The sequence below is a fragment of the Pangasianodon hypophthalmus genome, chromosome 2 (assembly GCF_027358585.1).
Source record: "Pangasianodon hypophthalmus isolate fPanHyp1 chromosome 2, fPanHyp1.pri, whole genome shotgun sequence".
Taxonomy (NCBI): Eukaryota; Metazoa; Chordata; class Actinopteri; order Siluriformes; family Pangasiidae; genus Pangasianodon; species Pangasianodon hypophthalmus.
This window is the reverse complement of record NC_069711.1, coordinates 33,925,981-33,940,237: the sequence shown is the minus strand read 5'-3', so window position 1 is coordinate 33,940,237 and position 14,257 is coordinate 33,925,981. Positions and strand designations below refer to the sequence as shown.

At 36.5% G+C, this 14,257-nt stretch overlaps 1 protein-coding gene across 1 annotated transcript; it reads right to left on the bottom strand.

Moving 5' to 3' along the window:
* Positions 1–1,272: 1,272 nt before the first annotated feature.
* On the bottom strand, positions 1,273–7,129 carry LOC117595889 (endonuclease domain-containing 1 protein). The gene is made up of 3 exons (XM_053231667.1): positions 6,806–7,129; positions 3,072–3,486; positions 1,273–2,670 (listed from the first exon to the last, which is right to left on the bottom strand). Exons 2-3 carry the CDS (start codon positions 3,384–3,386, stop codon positions 2,092–2,094), a joined length of 894 nt encoding a protein of 297 aa, XP_053087642.1. The 5' UTR covers positions 3,387–3,486; positions 6,806–7,129; the 3' UTR covers positions 1,273–2,091.
* Positions 7,130–14,257: the final 7,128 nt, after the last annotated feature.

Here is a 14,257-nt window from a genome sequence, read left to right as displayed (position 1 = left end):
CCCAAGCACGGCATTTTATTATTTCCAGATTTTATTACAAATCGAAGCAAACAAAACGTTCATTAAACCACTAAAATGTAGAGGAGGAACACGGGGCCCAGTTTTCCAGACTGCACTGTAAACAAAACCACCAGCCCTGAATCATGTGCCCTAATTCCATCCCACAGTAAAACATGTGACCTATTTTCTACAGTGTGTCATATACCCAGTCCCCTTTATCACCTAATAAGTCACTTTCGCTCCCTCGGTGTTGGATTGAGACGCAGCCGGCTGCATTTCATCCCTCCCTCTGTCCGCATGTTTTACATTGCTGTGGTGAGGTCAGTATTTTTCCAGCCTCTTGTGTGCTTTACATTAAGAGCAGATACAAAACCTACACCGCATGAAGAACAGGAAGAAACAGATCTAAAACTAAAAGGGATAGCTCTGATAACAGATACACCTGATTAACTACCTGAAGTGCTACAGTTATTATTATCCAGTGAGACTGAACTGTAAACTGAAATCTATCCCTAATAATTTGCACAGAGAAATCAAATTTCAGAATTTTCTGACTTCAGTCTGATTCACATCTCAGTCAGAACCAGAATCAGGTTTTCATGGCAAAATCAGACAGAAATGAGTGTGAAGGTTACTCTGTAAAGACTCACACTGGCACAGACATAAATCAAATCTGAGATCAAACAAACAAACAAACAAACAAACATCTTACTGAGACACCTAAAAAACACACATATAACTATGAATTTTTTATTTAATATATAGTTATATTTTTTAATAATCATTTTTTCATCACAAAAAAATATCCTTATGTATAAACATACACACATTTGTTAAATAAATTTCAATTCTAAAAAAATTCATAGTTTTTAAAAATGATTATATTAAAATGTAAAATATGTAATAAATATCAATCTCTGTAGAGTTTATACAAGTAAATTATATATTTAAGTAGATTTTGTGTCCTAATCAATTTACAGACTTATTATTATTATTATTATTATTATTATTATTACAGCTGATATGATTATATTTAGTTAACATTATTTATAAAAAACACACACAGTGTTATAAACCTGTAACTTAGCTCCCTCTCTGTCCACAGTAGTGCAATGGCGCCACCTGCTGGACATTTATGTAATAATAATAATAATAATAATAATAATAATAATAATAATAATAATAATAGACAGCAGACATTTAGCATTAAATCTTCTTGTGTACAGAAAGTGTCACTGTGCAGTGTGATGAAATGATGAGGTGACAAAATCGTCCACTTTCACTGCAAACAGTAAAGTTTTATTGAAGATCTGCAGGATAATTAACAGAGAGATTTAATTATTTAATTGATTTAATTATTTTGAACATAATATTTGCATATTGTTTAAAAGTAGCTTTTATTGCAAGAGTAGCAAATCTAACAATGTTGATTAAAAAGCTTTTTGCATGAGTGTACAGGAAAGTGTTCCAGGAAAAATGAAGGTCAACAAAGTGTCCTTTACGCTGCTTTTACACTTCTGTAACAGGAAAATCGCTGCCTGTTCCTCCTTTTGTGCTGATGGAGAAGATGAAATCCAACATGAACACTGTAACCATAACAACGCTCTTAGAGTGGTAGCTGGTAAAGGCTAACTACCTAGCCTAGCTCGTGCTCCAGAATACATCTATTATTCTCAGTAATCCAGATGAAATAAAGATTAATGTGAATATCAACAAAGAGTTATTTTCCATCTGACATGTCGTAAACCTCTTGATATTCACCAGCACTTTGTCCTCCATGGTTGTTTTTCTCATTCACCCCCCAATTTGTGATTTGATTGGTCAGGAGCTAAAAAAGTTTCAGTATGACAAAAAAAGTCTACTTCCTGTAGAGTTCATCTGTAAATCGTGCGCTGGCCGAGAGTGAAAGCAGCCGTAAATAAACACCTTGATTTAATATGATTAAAAATGTATCAGACGATGAGATGTAATAATATAATAGAGCATTTTTATGTTTCTTGTTGCATGTGTTTTAATCAGCATTAATTGAATGAAGCTGTTTTTATGCGATTTTTAGATTTAAATAGAGAATTTCCGGTTAGAAAAGAGCCTCTATTTTCTCAACTTTAATCCTGGAAACACACTGAAATCCTGACCATACAACTCAGTGAGTTGGTTATTCAGGTCATCAATGGTGGGCTTTTGGACTTTAAAGTTCTCTAGCTCAGCGATGTAGGTCATTAATATGTTTTTCTTATGATCAGTTTTATTAGTGCAACAGAAAGCGCTCCAAAAATGACTGGGAATGTTAATACCTTCTTCCTTCTCTCTTCCTTTACCTTTTAGGGGTAACCATTTATTCCCTGGAACGACCCCAGTCACAATGTACGCCTGGTGATTTTGGTCTAGCCTACAAGTTTCATTTATTTCTTTACGCATTGGTTCCTCCACTTGCCTTTCCCATTTGTTGTTGCTTTTTCTTGTTTGTGGTGCTATGTTGGTTAAAGTGAAGGTGGAATCTGCTTGATCCTGATTAGCAGCAAAGCTACATGGAAACACGTGACCTCGAGTATAACTACTGACATTATAATCTGATTTCACAGCCTGGTTAATTATATTTCTCACAGTTTCCTCATCTGTCGGGGAATCCATCATCTCTTTCTTTTCTTTATATTCTTCGATATTTTCAAGCTGTTATGGAGGAGAAATGAAATAGTAGTGAATTAAAAACAAACACATTAAGCAGCTCACTCAATACACTGTTCATGATAAATACAACACAAAAATCTCATTTTACAGAAATAAAATCCATACTATTGGTGTAAAATCCAGTGTTTAGACGTCTGAAAAGACACTTACAGTGCAAAAAGAAAGACTTTTAAAATTGGAGAAGGAATGTTTTGTTTGTTTGTTTGTTTACTGACTTTTTTATTACATGAACTGCTTTTTGGTTATTTCATATTTACTTGCTACTATCTGTGTCCACTATGTTTTACTACACAAACAGTGTCTCCTGCCTGATAATCATTTAGTTCGTAAATGCTACATATGTTAATAAATCAGTAATGAAATATTTAAACACACTGACTGACCTGAGGTTCAATTTTCCACTTCTTGTGGCGTTTAGTCTTCCCTTTCTGTAAGAACGTGTAGGCTGAGTAAACAGGGATCCTCCTCTTAGTGTCATACACGGTGGCAAATCTGTATTCGTTTTTCCAGCGCTGACAAATCTTCTTATACTGATCTCCAGGGAAGATAGTGGGGATGATGCTGTCATTTCGATTTTCTGGGTTCGGGATGAAGAAGTCATGACAGTGTTCTTTAAAAGAACTTGAAGAATTGAAAACCTCCGTCAGGGTCAGTGAGGAGAAAGCGGAGAGCAGGAGCACCAGAGCGAGGAACTTCATCCTGACACACAGTGGAGGAGTGTGTGTGTGTGAGGAGTGTGCGAGGATTGTGTGAGGAGTGTATGAGGTGTTTGTGAGGTGATGGAGAGCAGAAATCTAGCTGGAAACAGGAGAACAGAAGAACCACTGAATACATTAAATACAGTTACAAATGAGGAGAGATCTGCTCTTATCAACAGATAGATAGATAGATAGATAGATAGATAGATAGATAGATAAGGTTTGTGAAGGTTTGTGACTGTAGCTCAGTGCTAACCCTGTGCAATGGCTGTAAAATCTGTTTTTAAGTAGCCCAGTGATCATTAGAAATTCACATACAGATTCAGTGCTTTGGACCCCCAATATCTATCTATCTATCTATCTATCTATCTATCTATCTATCTATCTATAAGCTAAGGGATACATAGACTAACTAAGACATTCACTAATCACTGCTGTGGGAATGTCCACTAGTCGTTTGGTGGAAAAACAATGCGAGACAGTAGAGAAAGAAAGCAGCTCAGTGAACTCTGTAAGTCTAAAAATATGTCACACTTGATAAAGCTGTTTCTACAGTCAACTGCACAAGTCTACACTGGGAAATAATGTGTTTTCTTTTGATTTAAAGGACTGTTAACACTTTGATATGACTTTGCATGAAGTGGAGAGGTGTATGTGAGAATGAGTGAGATAGATCAGCTAGTTTAGAGTCAGATCAGCGGTGCATGGCAGCTCAGAGAGGCTGATCTGGACTCGTTTCAGGACGCTACTGAGGCTGGCGTTGAACATGGTGTTAAAATCTCCCAGGTAATTCTGTAGGATTTTATTATCATTCAGATATAAGCAGGTTCCGCACCATTTTATGACCATTTCAAATTCTCACTGGGTGCTTAACATAACACAAGTTCATTTACATTTATTGTATTTGGCACACACTCTTATCCAGAGCGACTTACATTTATTTCATTTATACAGCTGAGCAATTGAGGGTTAAAGGCTTTGTTCAAAGGCCTCAGCACCGGCAGCTTGACAATGCTGGGGTCTGAACTCATGACCTTCCGATCAGTACCATTACCACTGCCGCATTCAGTAAACTAATGCACATATTTCTTTAGTCACTTGAAGTGTTATAGTTGTATAACAATTATAATATAAGCTTATAGTTTAGTGAATGCTAAGTTCTAAATGTTTTACGCACAAAATGTTGTTGCATTAAATACTGCATGGTGTTGTTGGGGAGAATATTAGTTATTAGTTTCTCTTAATTTTTTGTGCAGTGTTTATTTTGACAGATATACAGTATGTACCAATTGCAAATAAGTTATGAGAGAATGTCATTTATTTACTGATCTGTGCACTTTTTCGTTAATGGAAGGTAATGCAGTTGGTGTAATGAGAAAAATGAATAATGAGTATTGAATTTGTCATGCATGCAGACAGCTGGGCTGCAAGTTGCTGCTTCTTACTGTGGTAAAGATAGTTTCATATTCAGGCATTTGGGTATTTGTGGTCAATAGCACATTAACGGCGTGTTGAACTATTGGAAGACCACGTGTTTCTAATGAGAGATCAAAAACAGAACCAGCTACACCCATGTCATCAATTCTGGAAACTCTTGAGGCTGCTACTGGGGTAAAGTAAGTTTCACATTCGCATGATCAGATTTCTGTCTTCAGCAGCTTTTGCGCTCTGGATGTGAAAAGGTTAACATGTAAATTAATGTTATTCTCAACAATAATTGATATTTGTGACCTGACGTTGAGATGAAGTAATTCTCACAGTCCTAGTGTTACATTAGATTTTCACCACATATGTATTTCCTTTCCTGTTAATCATATAATCATTTCTGATAAATTCATGTTTATTTTATCTTTATTTAACCAATAAGCATGAAGTCTGTCGTCTACCTGTAACCAATTATGAAACACTAGCCCTGTGCAGTGAACTGTTTAATTGCATGTAACACCTTGATCTTTGGAGTTCTTCTCCCTGGCTGTGATGAGAATAAACATATTACTCTGGAGTCAACTGTGTCTCTGTGAGTTTAACTTTTTATTTGTCTTCAGAAGGTAATATTTTCCACCACAACTACACCTTTCACTTTGCTGAATTTTAATTAATTTTTACTTGGAACAAACTTCAATAGCTTCCAATTTTGTTTCTTATTTTAATTGGATCTGAGGAGGATAATGCTGCCTAACTCACAAAATAAAAGTAAGAGTACCAGAGGTTACATTAAGACGATAAGTATGTATTGCTCATTGTAAAGGTAAGTCAACAATATGCCGGTAATCAAAATTATTTAATAGAACTATTATTTTAAAAAAATCTAATTAAATTGTTTTCGCCACAGGATTTCTGAATAGAGCTTCCACAGATACTCATAACATGACTTTAGTACTTTCATATATACTGGGACGGCCAAATCCTCGGAAAATGACCTTTTATTTCTGTCACATATTAAACTTATTTCAATATAAAATTATTTTACTGCAGATTTATTAGACCAGGGCTGTTCTCTGACTACGCCTGCAAATTAATTTACTGAAGGACATTTAGTCCTGGCTACAGACAAAAAGTGCAAAGTTAACAGTGAGAAGGAATGATTTCAAAAGAGCTGGAAACAAGAATACTTTCTCTTCAAGAGACAGAGCAAATGTGTGTGCCTCATACGTCAAGAGAATTAAGGGATTTAATATCATGAAACATTATGAAACAAATCATGGGCAATGCAAAAATATTCAGATCTAAAAAGCTGTATAATTCCTTCACCTTTCACCTGATGTAAATACTCTTAAATTAAAGCTGAATGTCTGCATTTTGAGCCCATATTAATTTAATTTCAGCTCCAATATACTGTGGTAGATATATTTCTAGACCTGACTGTATGTGGATATATTAGTGACCGACCTTTTAGGATTTTGATTTTGTCTAATCTGCCCTCCTTTGAAAAAAGCATGGACACTAATGTATTAGAATATTGAAGACGATTTAAAAACTTTCATGCTTTTGTATTGTATTGGTTTACAACAATGACATGGGAAAATCCTCCATGAAGCAAAGTCAGTGCGGAATATTCCTGCTTTTTATAAAATGTTCATTCCTAGACACAGGATTCTTGAATATTAGTGTAAGATTGTCTGATGGTAGATCATGCCTTAAATAAATAAATGACAAATTCTGAATAATACCAGCACTTCTGCTACGGCCTGGCATCCAGTTAAAATGCATGAGCCATTTTATTTTACATATTTACTCATCATATCCTGAAATTAATTCCTGCGTAGCTTAAAAAAGCATTTATACTGGTCATGAAATTGGTAGCTTGTAGACTAGTCCACACAGTGTCACAGTGATGAGAGTGAGCAATAATTATCTGTACAAGTTTACAATCAGTACAGAACTGAGAGAGAGAGAGAGAGAGAGAGAGAGTTTCTTACCACAAGCTGCTGGAACTTGACGTTGAAGTTCAGTAGAACACGTGAGATGATCACAGGAGGAGATTTTTGTAGAGAAATCTTTATCTGTAGAAGGACCTGCTGGTTTCTCGCTCTCCTGTCTCAGATACTCGTCTTTTTATAACACTGCTGTCACGTACACTTGTCATGTGGTGTGGTGGCGGTGGTGAAGAACAAACTAATGCCCTTTTGTTACACATCAGCACTGCCTACTCTCTCAGCCTCCCAAGTAAATAAAGTTAAATAAAATATTTTATTTTGAGTTTTTTGCATAATATGCAAACCAAAGAATACAAAAGTATCCAAACAGTATAATAAGAACAACCATAACAACGACAAACGAAGAGAGAAGAAAAAAAAAGAAGTGGGATGAGAAGGGATGGGCTAACATAAGCAAAGCAAAACCACAGGTTCAGTGAATTATTACAGGAATAGCAATAATGGTGCACTATTCAGACTTGAGGAAATCCACACAGGGCTGCCATACAGTTTGGAATTGGTGATGAGATTTGGGCTCAAAGGAACGTGTACCTTCTAGTTGTATGACATCAAACAGTTCAGGCAACCAAGCTTTGAAACATGAAGAGTCTGAGGATTTCCAGTTTAAAAGCATTGTACTTTTTTTAGTAAGGATCATGCCCATAAATAAAGGTTTTAAAGAGTTTTTAATGTCTCAGAAGATCCCAGAATCGCTAGGCCATGATCTGGCTTAACCTCCTTTTAAAAGACTTTTGAAAAAAAGGCAAATATAGCAGTTCAAAAGTTAAACAGTTTGGAAGAAAACAAAAACGTACGACAAGGAACCCTCTTCTGTTTTACATCTGTCACAGACTGGAGAAATAGAATTGTATATTTTACTCAGTTTAATTTTGGATTAATACAATCTATGTACCACTTCAAACTGAATCAGCCTATGTCTCACATTTATTGAACAACCTTAAATCTTACTAAGACTTTCATTCCAAGTTTCATCAGATCAATCAAATCGTTAGCCCAGGCTTCTTTTATATAACAGTGTGAAACCAAACGTCTAGAGCTTGGATTTAACAAGAAACATTTCTCAAATATATTAGTCTTTGGCTTGTTAATAAATTGTGCGATGACCGTTTGAACATAATGTCTCACTTGTAGATACCGAAAAAAATTGGAACCTCAGAAATTAAATACTGATTGCAATTGACTAAAAGACGCAAATTTACCATCTACATAAAGGTCCTCAATAGATATCAAACCTTTGCTTTTCCACTCGGAAAAACCCCGGTCTAGCTGAGATGGTGTAAACAAATGGTTGTTAGAGATGGGTATGTGGACAGAGACATCAGGTGATTTCAGATGTTTCCTTATTTGATTTAATAATTGTATCGAATTTTTGATTATTAAATTAGTCCAAATTAGTTTTGATAAGGGAGACACATTAGAAAAAGGTAAAACTGGGAGACAAGATGTTGTTAAAGACTTTGTCTCTATCCTAAATTAAATGTAATTCTAAATGGATAAATTATATGATGTGTCCTTCATTAATAAATTAAAAACTGTAAACAATGGTAAATTGTTCTGGAATAAAACACTTGGGGACATGCTGTTATGAAGTCGGTGTATTGTTTTCTTTATTTCTGTAAAATAAAACTGATTTATATTTCAGAAATACAGAAAACAATATGGTGACTTTCTGTTTATCTCTAATTCCACCTCAGTACTGTTGAATTCTGGACTGTGATTGGTCAGAAGGTGTTGATTAATTTTCTAAAACAGCAGCTCTGACAGTAGTGCATTGCACTCATTCTAATATGCAAGATGTACAGCCCTGGGCGTTCTTTATCTTCTACCACCTGGAACAACATGGTTCCCAGTATGAGGATGTAAGATTGGGCCACCACAAAGTGCAGTTTTCTCCTGACTAAAGGCCCTTTGGCACAGCTCTGTCAACTGGACCGGATCTGGTGATCCCTTTTTAGTCAGGTCAGTCAGAGGCCTGGTAATTTGACACAAACCTGTGACAATAGCCAGTCAGGCCCTGATGGTCTTGGGTCTTGGGCAGGCCACTATCGTTATAATCATTATGTACTGAAAGAACAAAATTTTCTGTAAGTAGTCTGTCTCCACTGTCAATGTCAGAGGTAAAGCTGTAACTTCATCTTCAGGGGTAAAGCTGTAACTTCAACTTCATCTTTAATAAATTAAAAACTGTAAAGTTTGGCAAAGTGCTCTGGTATAAGAGATATAAAACACCTGGGGACGTGCTGTTATAGAAATAATCAACTTCTTGTTGATAACAGTAATTCCACTGTACTTCAGCTGCATCACACCACCCTACTGTGGATTATTTTCCTGTAAGAGCACACAGTGTTGCATTTTATTCCATATGTAATGCAGTAAATGTTAGTTAAGGGAACCTTAAGTGAAGACTCAATGCTTTATTTACATCTAAAGGAGCAGGAACAGGTTTTAGGCACAATGTCTATACAGAGAAGATAGTTTATTAGTGATAGAAGAGTGAAGGAAGCCATCATATCAACTTGGAATAAATTATCGCTGAAGTTCACTAATTAATAATTTACCATGTTGAAGTTCTAATGTTTTCAACCACCAGTTCACAGCTCCAGACCTCAACAAGCATCACGTTCTGAACTAGCCATGAAACCAGTTATGTGACAGTTACCGTATTGTTTTCTGTATTTCTCTGAAATAAATATTTTTTTTCTGTTAATTATCCTGCAGATCTTTAATAAATCTTCACTGTTTGCTGTGAAAATGGATGAAATTCTTGCCTCATTTTTTTCATCACACTGCACAGTGACACTTTCTGTATACAAGACGGTTTATTGCTAAATGTCTGCTGAGTTTTCAGCTCCTTTATAAAACTCTGAGCTGTTTAACTGTTGTGAACATTATTCTGTTTAGTAAAATATTTTCTCAGTACGGTGTGTGTTCTAACTGCAAGTTATAACCTGACAAAAAAAAAAAAAAGCCACCAGCCCACTGTATAAGTCACACCAGTAGTTTCCTGAAACTCACTGAAGGTCACATGATGCTTGGTGAAGTCTGGAGGTGTGAAAGTCAATATTGTATGTTATTAATAAGTTCAGAAATTGTTCATTTCAGGGTGATATGACTGTTCAGATGTTCTGTACATTGGCCAGCTGCCTCTGCTGAACAGGAGCATTTCTTTCTCTAAATGTTAATATATAATAATAAAATAATAGAATAATAGAATAAAAGTCAATTATTAAACTTTGCCCTGCGATGGACAGGTGTCCCATTCAGGATGTATTTCTGTCTCATGCGCAGTCCTGATAGGATCCATCGTGACCCTGACCAGGATAAAGCACTTTCATGAAACTGAGTGAATGAGAAAACTTTATTTGCCTGGGAGGTGAGAGATTATAGAACATGCAAATATTTATCAGGACCAGGATCACAACCTCTACAGAACTTAGATGGAAATCCACCATGTGACAAGTGTACATGAGTTATAAAAGTGTTATAAAAAAGGCGAGTATCTGAGACAGGACAGCGAGAGACCAGCAGGTCCTTCTACAGATAAAGATCTCTCTACAAAGATCTCCTCCTGCGATCATCTCACATCTTCTACTGAACTTCAACATCAAGTTCCAGCAGCTTGTGGTGAGAAACTCTCTCTCTCTCTCTCTCTCTCTCGCACAAAACTTCATATTAAATTTAATTTAATAATTATGAGCAAGAAAATTTATTTATGTATTTATTCATTTATTTATTTAAAGTTGTTGTACTTCCTTATTTGTTCCCTCATTAATTTTTTAAAATAGTTTATTAAAAATTAAAAAATTAATGATTTTTAATCCATTATGTTTATTTTAGAATAATCTTAAGGTCAGTTGAAATCCACTGAGGTTGTTAACTGAGACGCCTCCACTTCTGATAATAGTTTAACAATGTTTAATCTAGTGCTGTGACAAAAAAAGATCACCTGAAAACATCAAAACTCTCAGAGTATAAAATATTTAATATAAAATGGATGATTGGAGATTCCAGTTTGTTTGTTTTAATTTTGTTTAAATTGTTTGTTTCTTCATTTAAAATGATGATGAACTGATAGATGGACAGATTCAGATGAGTTTGAGTATTTATTGGTGTTCATGTTCCTCTTGTCCTCAGGTAGAGTTCTTCTCTCCATCATCTCACACACACGTCACACACTCCTCACACACACACAAAAACCTCACACACACTCCTCATGCACACTATTCACACACTCCTCACACACAATCCTCACACACACACACACACACACACACCTCACACACTCCTCACACACACCTCACACACTCATCACACACAGACACAAACACCTCACACACACTCCTCACACACACTCCTCACGCACACCTCACACACACTCCTCATGTACACTCTTCACACACACACACCTCACACACTCCTCACACAATTCTTACACACTACACACACACTCCTCTCACACACACACCTCACGCAAACTCCTCACGCACATTCCTCACACACTCCTCATGCACACACCTCACGCACACACCTCACACTCTCCTCACACACTTCTTACCCACTACTCATACCCTCTTCACACACACTCCTCATGCACATTCCTCACACACTCCTCACACACACTCCTCACTCACTCCTCACTCACTCCTCACTCCTCAGGATGAAGTTCCTCACTCTGGAGCTTCTGCTCTCCACTTTCTCCTCACTGACCCTGACGGAGGTTGAGGAGTCTTTGAATAATTTTAAAAATCACTGCCATGACTTCTTCATCCCAAATGCAAACTAAGAACACCATCACTATAAAAACTCTGTTGGGAGGTGATAGAGAAACAAGCGCTCACACAATGCAAGTTTTTTTTTAATGTGCTAATTTAAGTACTTTAGGAAGAGGAAGTTATCTTCTCAGAAGCCGTTACATTATTCTGTTTAGTGAAATGTTTTTCAGCATGGGGTGTGTTGAAACCATATGTTTTATGCTGACCAAAAGAAAAGTCACACCAGTGGCTTTCTGAAACTGATTAAAGGTCACATGATTCTTGTTGAGTTCTTGAGGTGTGAACTGTTGGCTAAAGATGTTAGAGATTCAAGAGGTATCAGTATGAGCAGATCTGTGAACTCTGGAACAACAGATCCAGATTGCAACACTGTATGACACTCAGAGGAGGCTCCAGTTCTAGCTCCCTCTGGTGGAGAACGTCCTGGCCGAGAAAATGAGTGGAAGAATGAACCTCAAGTGGATCAAGTCCTACTGAATCAGTTCTGTAAAAATAATGCTCGTTACTGGAGAAATGACATAACTAATTCAGAAGTAGATGTATTTTCTTCCTCCCTGTGTAGATGTGGGGTGGACATTTAAAAAAATGCCTAATGTCCATAATTTTGTAAATAGCTACAGTATACCTTTGCAGTATATCTATGGCTGTTACATGACTAATAGGCTGAATGCACTGTTCCTATATATTAATAAAAAACGAGACAGAAACGTCCTATGTCACAACAGGGTGCGTTCAAATTAAGGCCTGATGTGCAGTTTGTCCCAAAGGTGTTCAGTGGGGTTGAGGTCAGGGCTCTGCGCAGGACACTCGAGTTCTTCCACTCCAAACTTAACATGTCTTCATGGAGCTCGTTTTGTGCACAGGGGCATTGTCATGCTGGAACAGGTTTGAGCCTCTTAGTTCCAGTGAAGGGAAATTGTAATGCTACAGCATACAGTGACATTCTGTACAATTGTGTGTTTTTAACTTTGTGGTAACAGTTTGGTGAAGAACCCTATATGGGTGTGATGGTCAGGTATCCAAAAACTTTTGGCCATATAATGTATGTATATGTCATATCAGTTTGGCCTTGGTCTACGGTTGGTAATATTTAAGATTTATCCATACTATTTATATTTTTTCCCCACAAGCTGAAAGGGGGAAAAAAAGTATTGCACCTTGCAATTTAGTCTCAGTTCTGATTTTTTCCACTTAACAGCCACAAACATGATCATTAAGGTGTTGGTACAGGGAGCTGGTCATTGTGGGCTTCATTTTGCTCAGTCATGGAAGGATATGTGCTTAATGAAGGTTACTGATGATGTGTTAATCCTGAAGTTCATGATAACTAATGTGTTAAGTACAGCCAGTTAAAGGAACCTTCATTATTCATATGATTATATTTCATATGGATTTTTTGTTGCATTATACAGCCAGCATAATATCGAGTTTTAAAGGAATTCACTGGAGTCTGGATTTTGTGTAGAAAGTGATGTACATCTTAGAGATTTTCTTAAAATATGACCTTAAATTGATGATGTATGAGATGATGAGATGAGAGCTGTTTGCCAGCTGTCTCTGCTGAAAAGGAAAACTTCCTTCTCTAAACACTAATAATCAGAAGAATAGAGAACAGTAATAGTTCAGTGTAGTGCATAAAGTTTCCAGAGAAAAGCTTTAGTTTTACTGCATCCAATATCTGTACTGAAGTTACAGTCACTTCCTGGATTCTTCTCTTAACAATAATACTAATTCTAATACTAATAATAATTATAATAATAAAAAAAAATTAACTGGAAGGCTGAGAGAGTAGTAAGTGCACACATGTGACAGGACGTGTGTGCATTTCTCCCTAACCATGACTTTCAAGAGATGATGACAGCAGTGTTATAAAAAGGCGAGTATCTGAGACAGGACAGCGAGAGACCAGCAGGTCCTTCTACAGATAAAGATCTCTCTACAAAGATCTCCTCCTGCGATCACCTCACATCTTCTACTGAACTTCAACATCAAGCTCCAGCAGCTTGTGGTGAGAAACTCTCTCTCTCTCTCTCTCTCTCTCTCTCTCTCTCTCTCTCTCGCACAAAACTTCGTATTAAATTTTATTTAAATTGTTTGTGTATTCATTTAAAATGATGATTAACAGATAGATGGACAGATTCAGATGAGTTTGAGTATTTATTGGTGTTCATGTTCCTCTTGTCCTAAGGTAGAGTTCATCTCACTGACTCCTCACACACACACACACACACCTCACACACACCACGCACACTCCTCACGAACACTCCTCACACACTTCTTAGACACTATTCATACACTCTTCTCACACACTCCTCACACACACACACCTCACACACACTCCTCACTCCTCAGGATGAAGTTCCTCGCTCTGGAGCTCCTGCTCTCCACTTTCTCCTCACTGACCCTGATGGAGGTTGAGGATTCTTTGAGTAATTTTAAAAATCACTGCCATGACTTCTTCATCCCAAATGCAAAAAAAAAAAAAAAACCCAAAAATGACATCATCATCCCCACTATCTTCACTGGACATCAGTATAAGAAGATTTGTCAGACCTGATTGCTAATCTTTATTTAGATCTAAAAAATAGGATAAATCTGCTTTGTTCAATTAATTCTGAATAAAATGCATGCAGCCATCAAAAAAAAAAAAAAATACTGTATA

Bases quoted from the DNA above. Each gene is read 5' to 3' on its own strand.
- LOC117595889 (XM_053231667.1), bottom strand. From the start codon at position 3,386: ATGAAGTTCCTCGCTCTGGTGCTCCTGCTCTCCGCTTTCTCCTCACTG. The intron at 2,671-3,071 runs GTCAGTCAGTGT...CCTCCATAACAG, and splicing joins AGTGGAAAATTGAACCTCAG to CTTGAAAATATCGAAGAATA.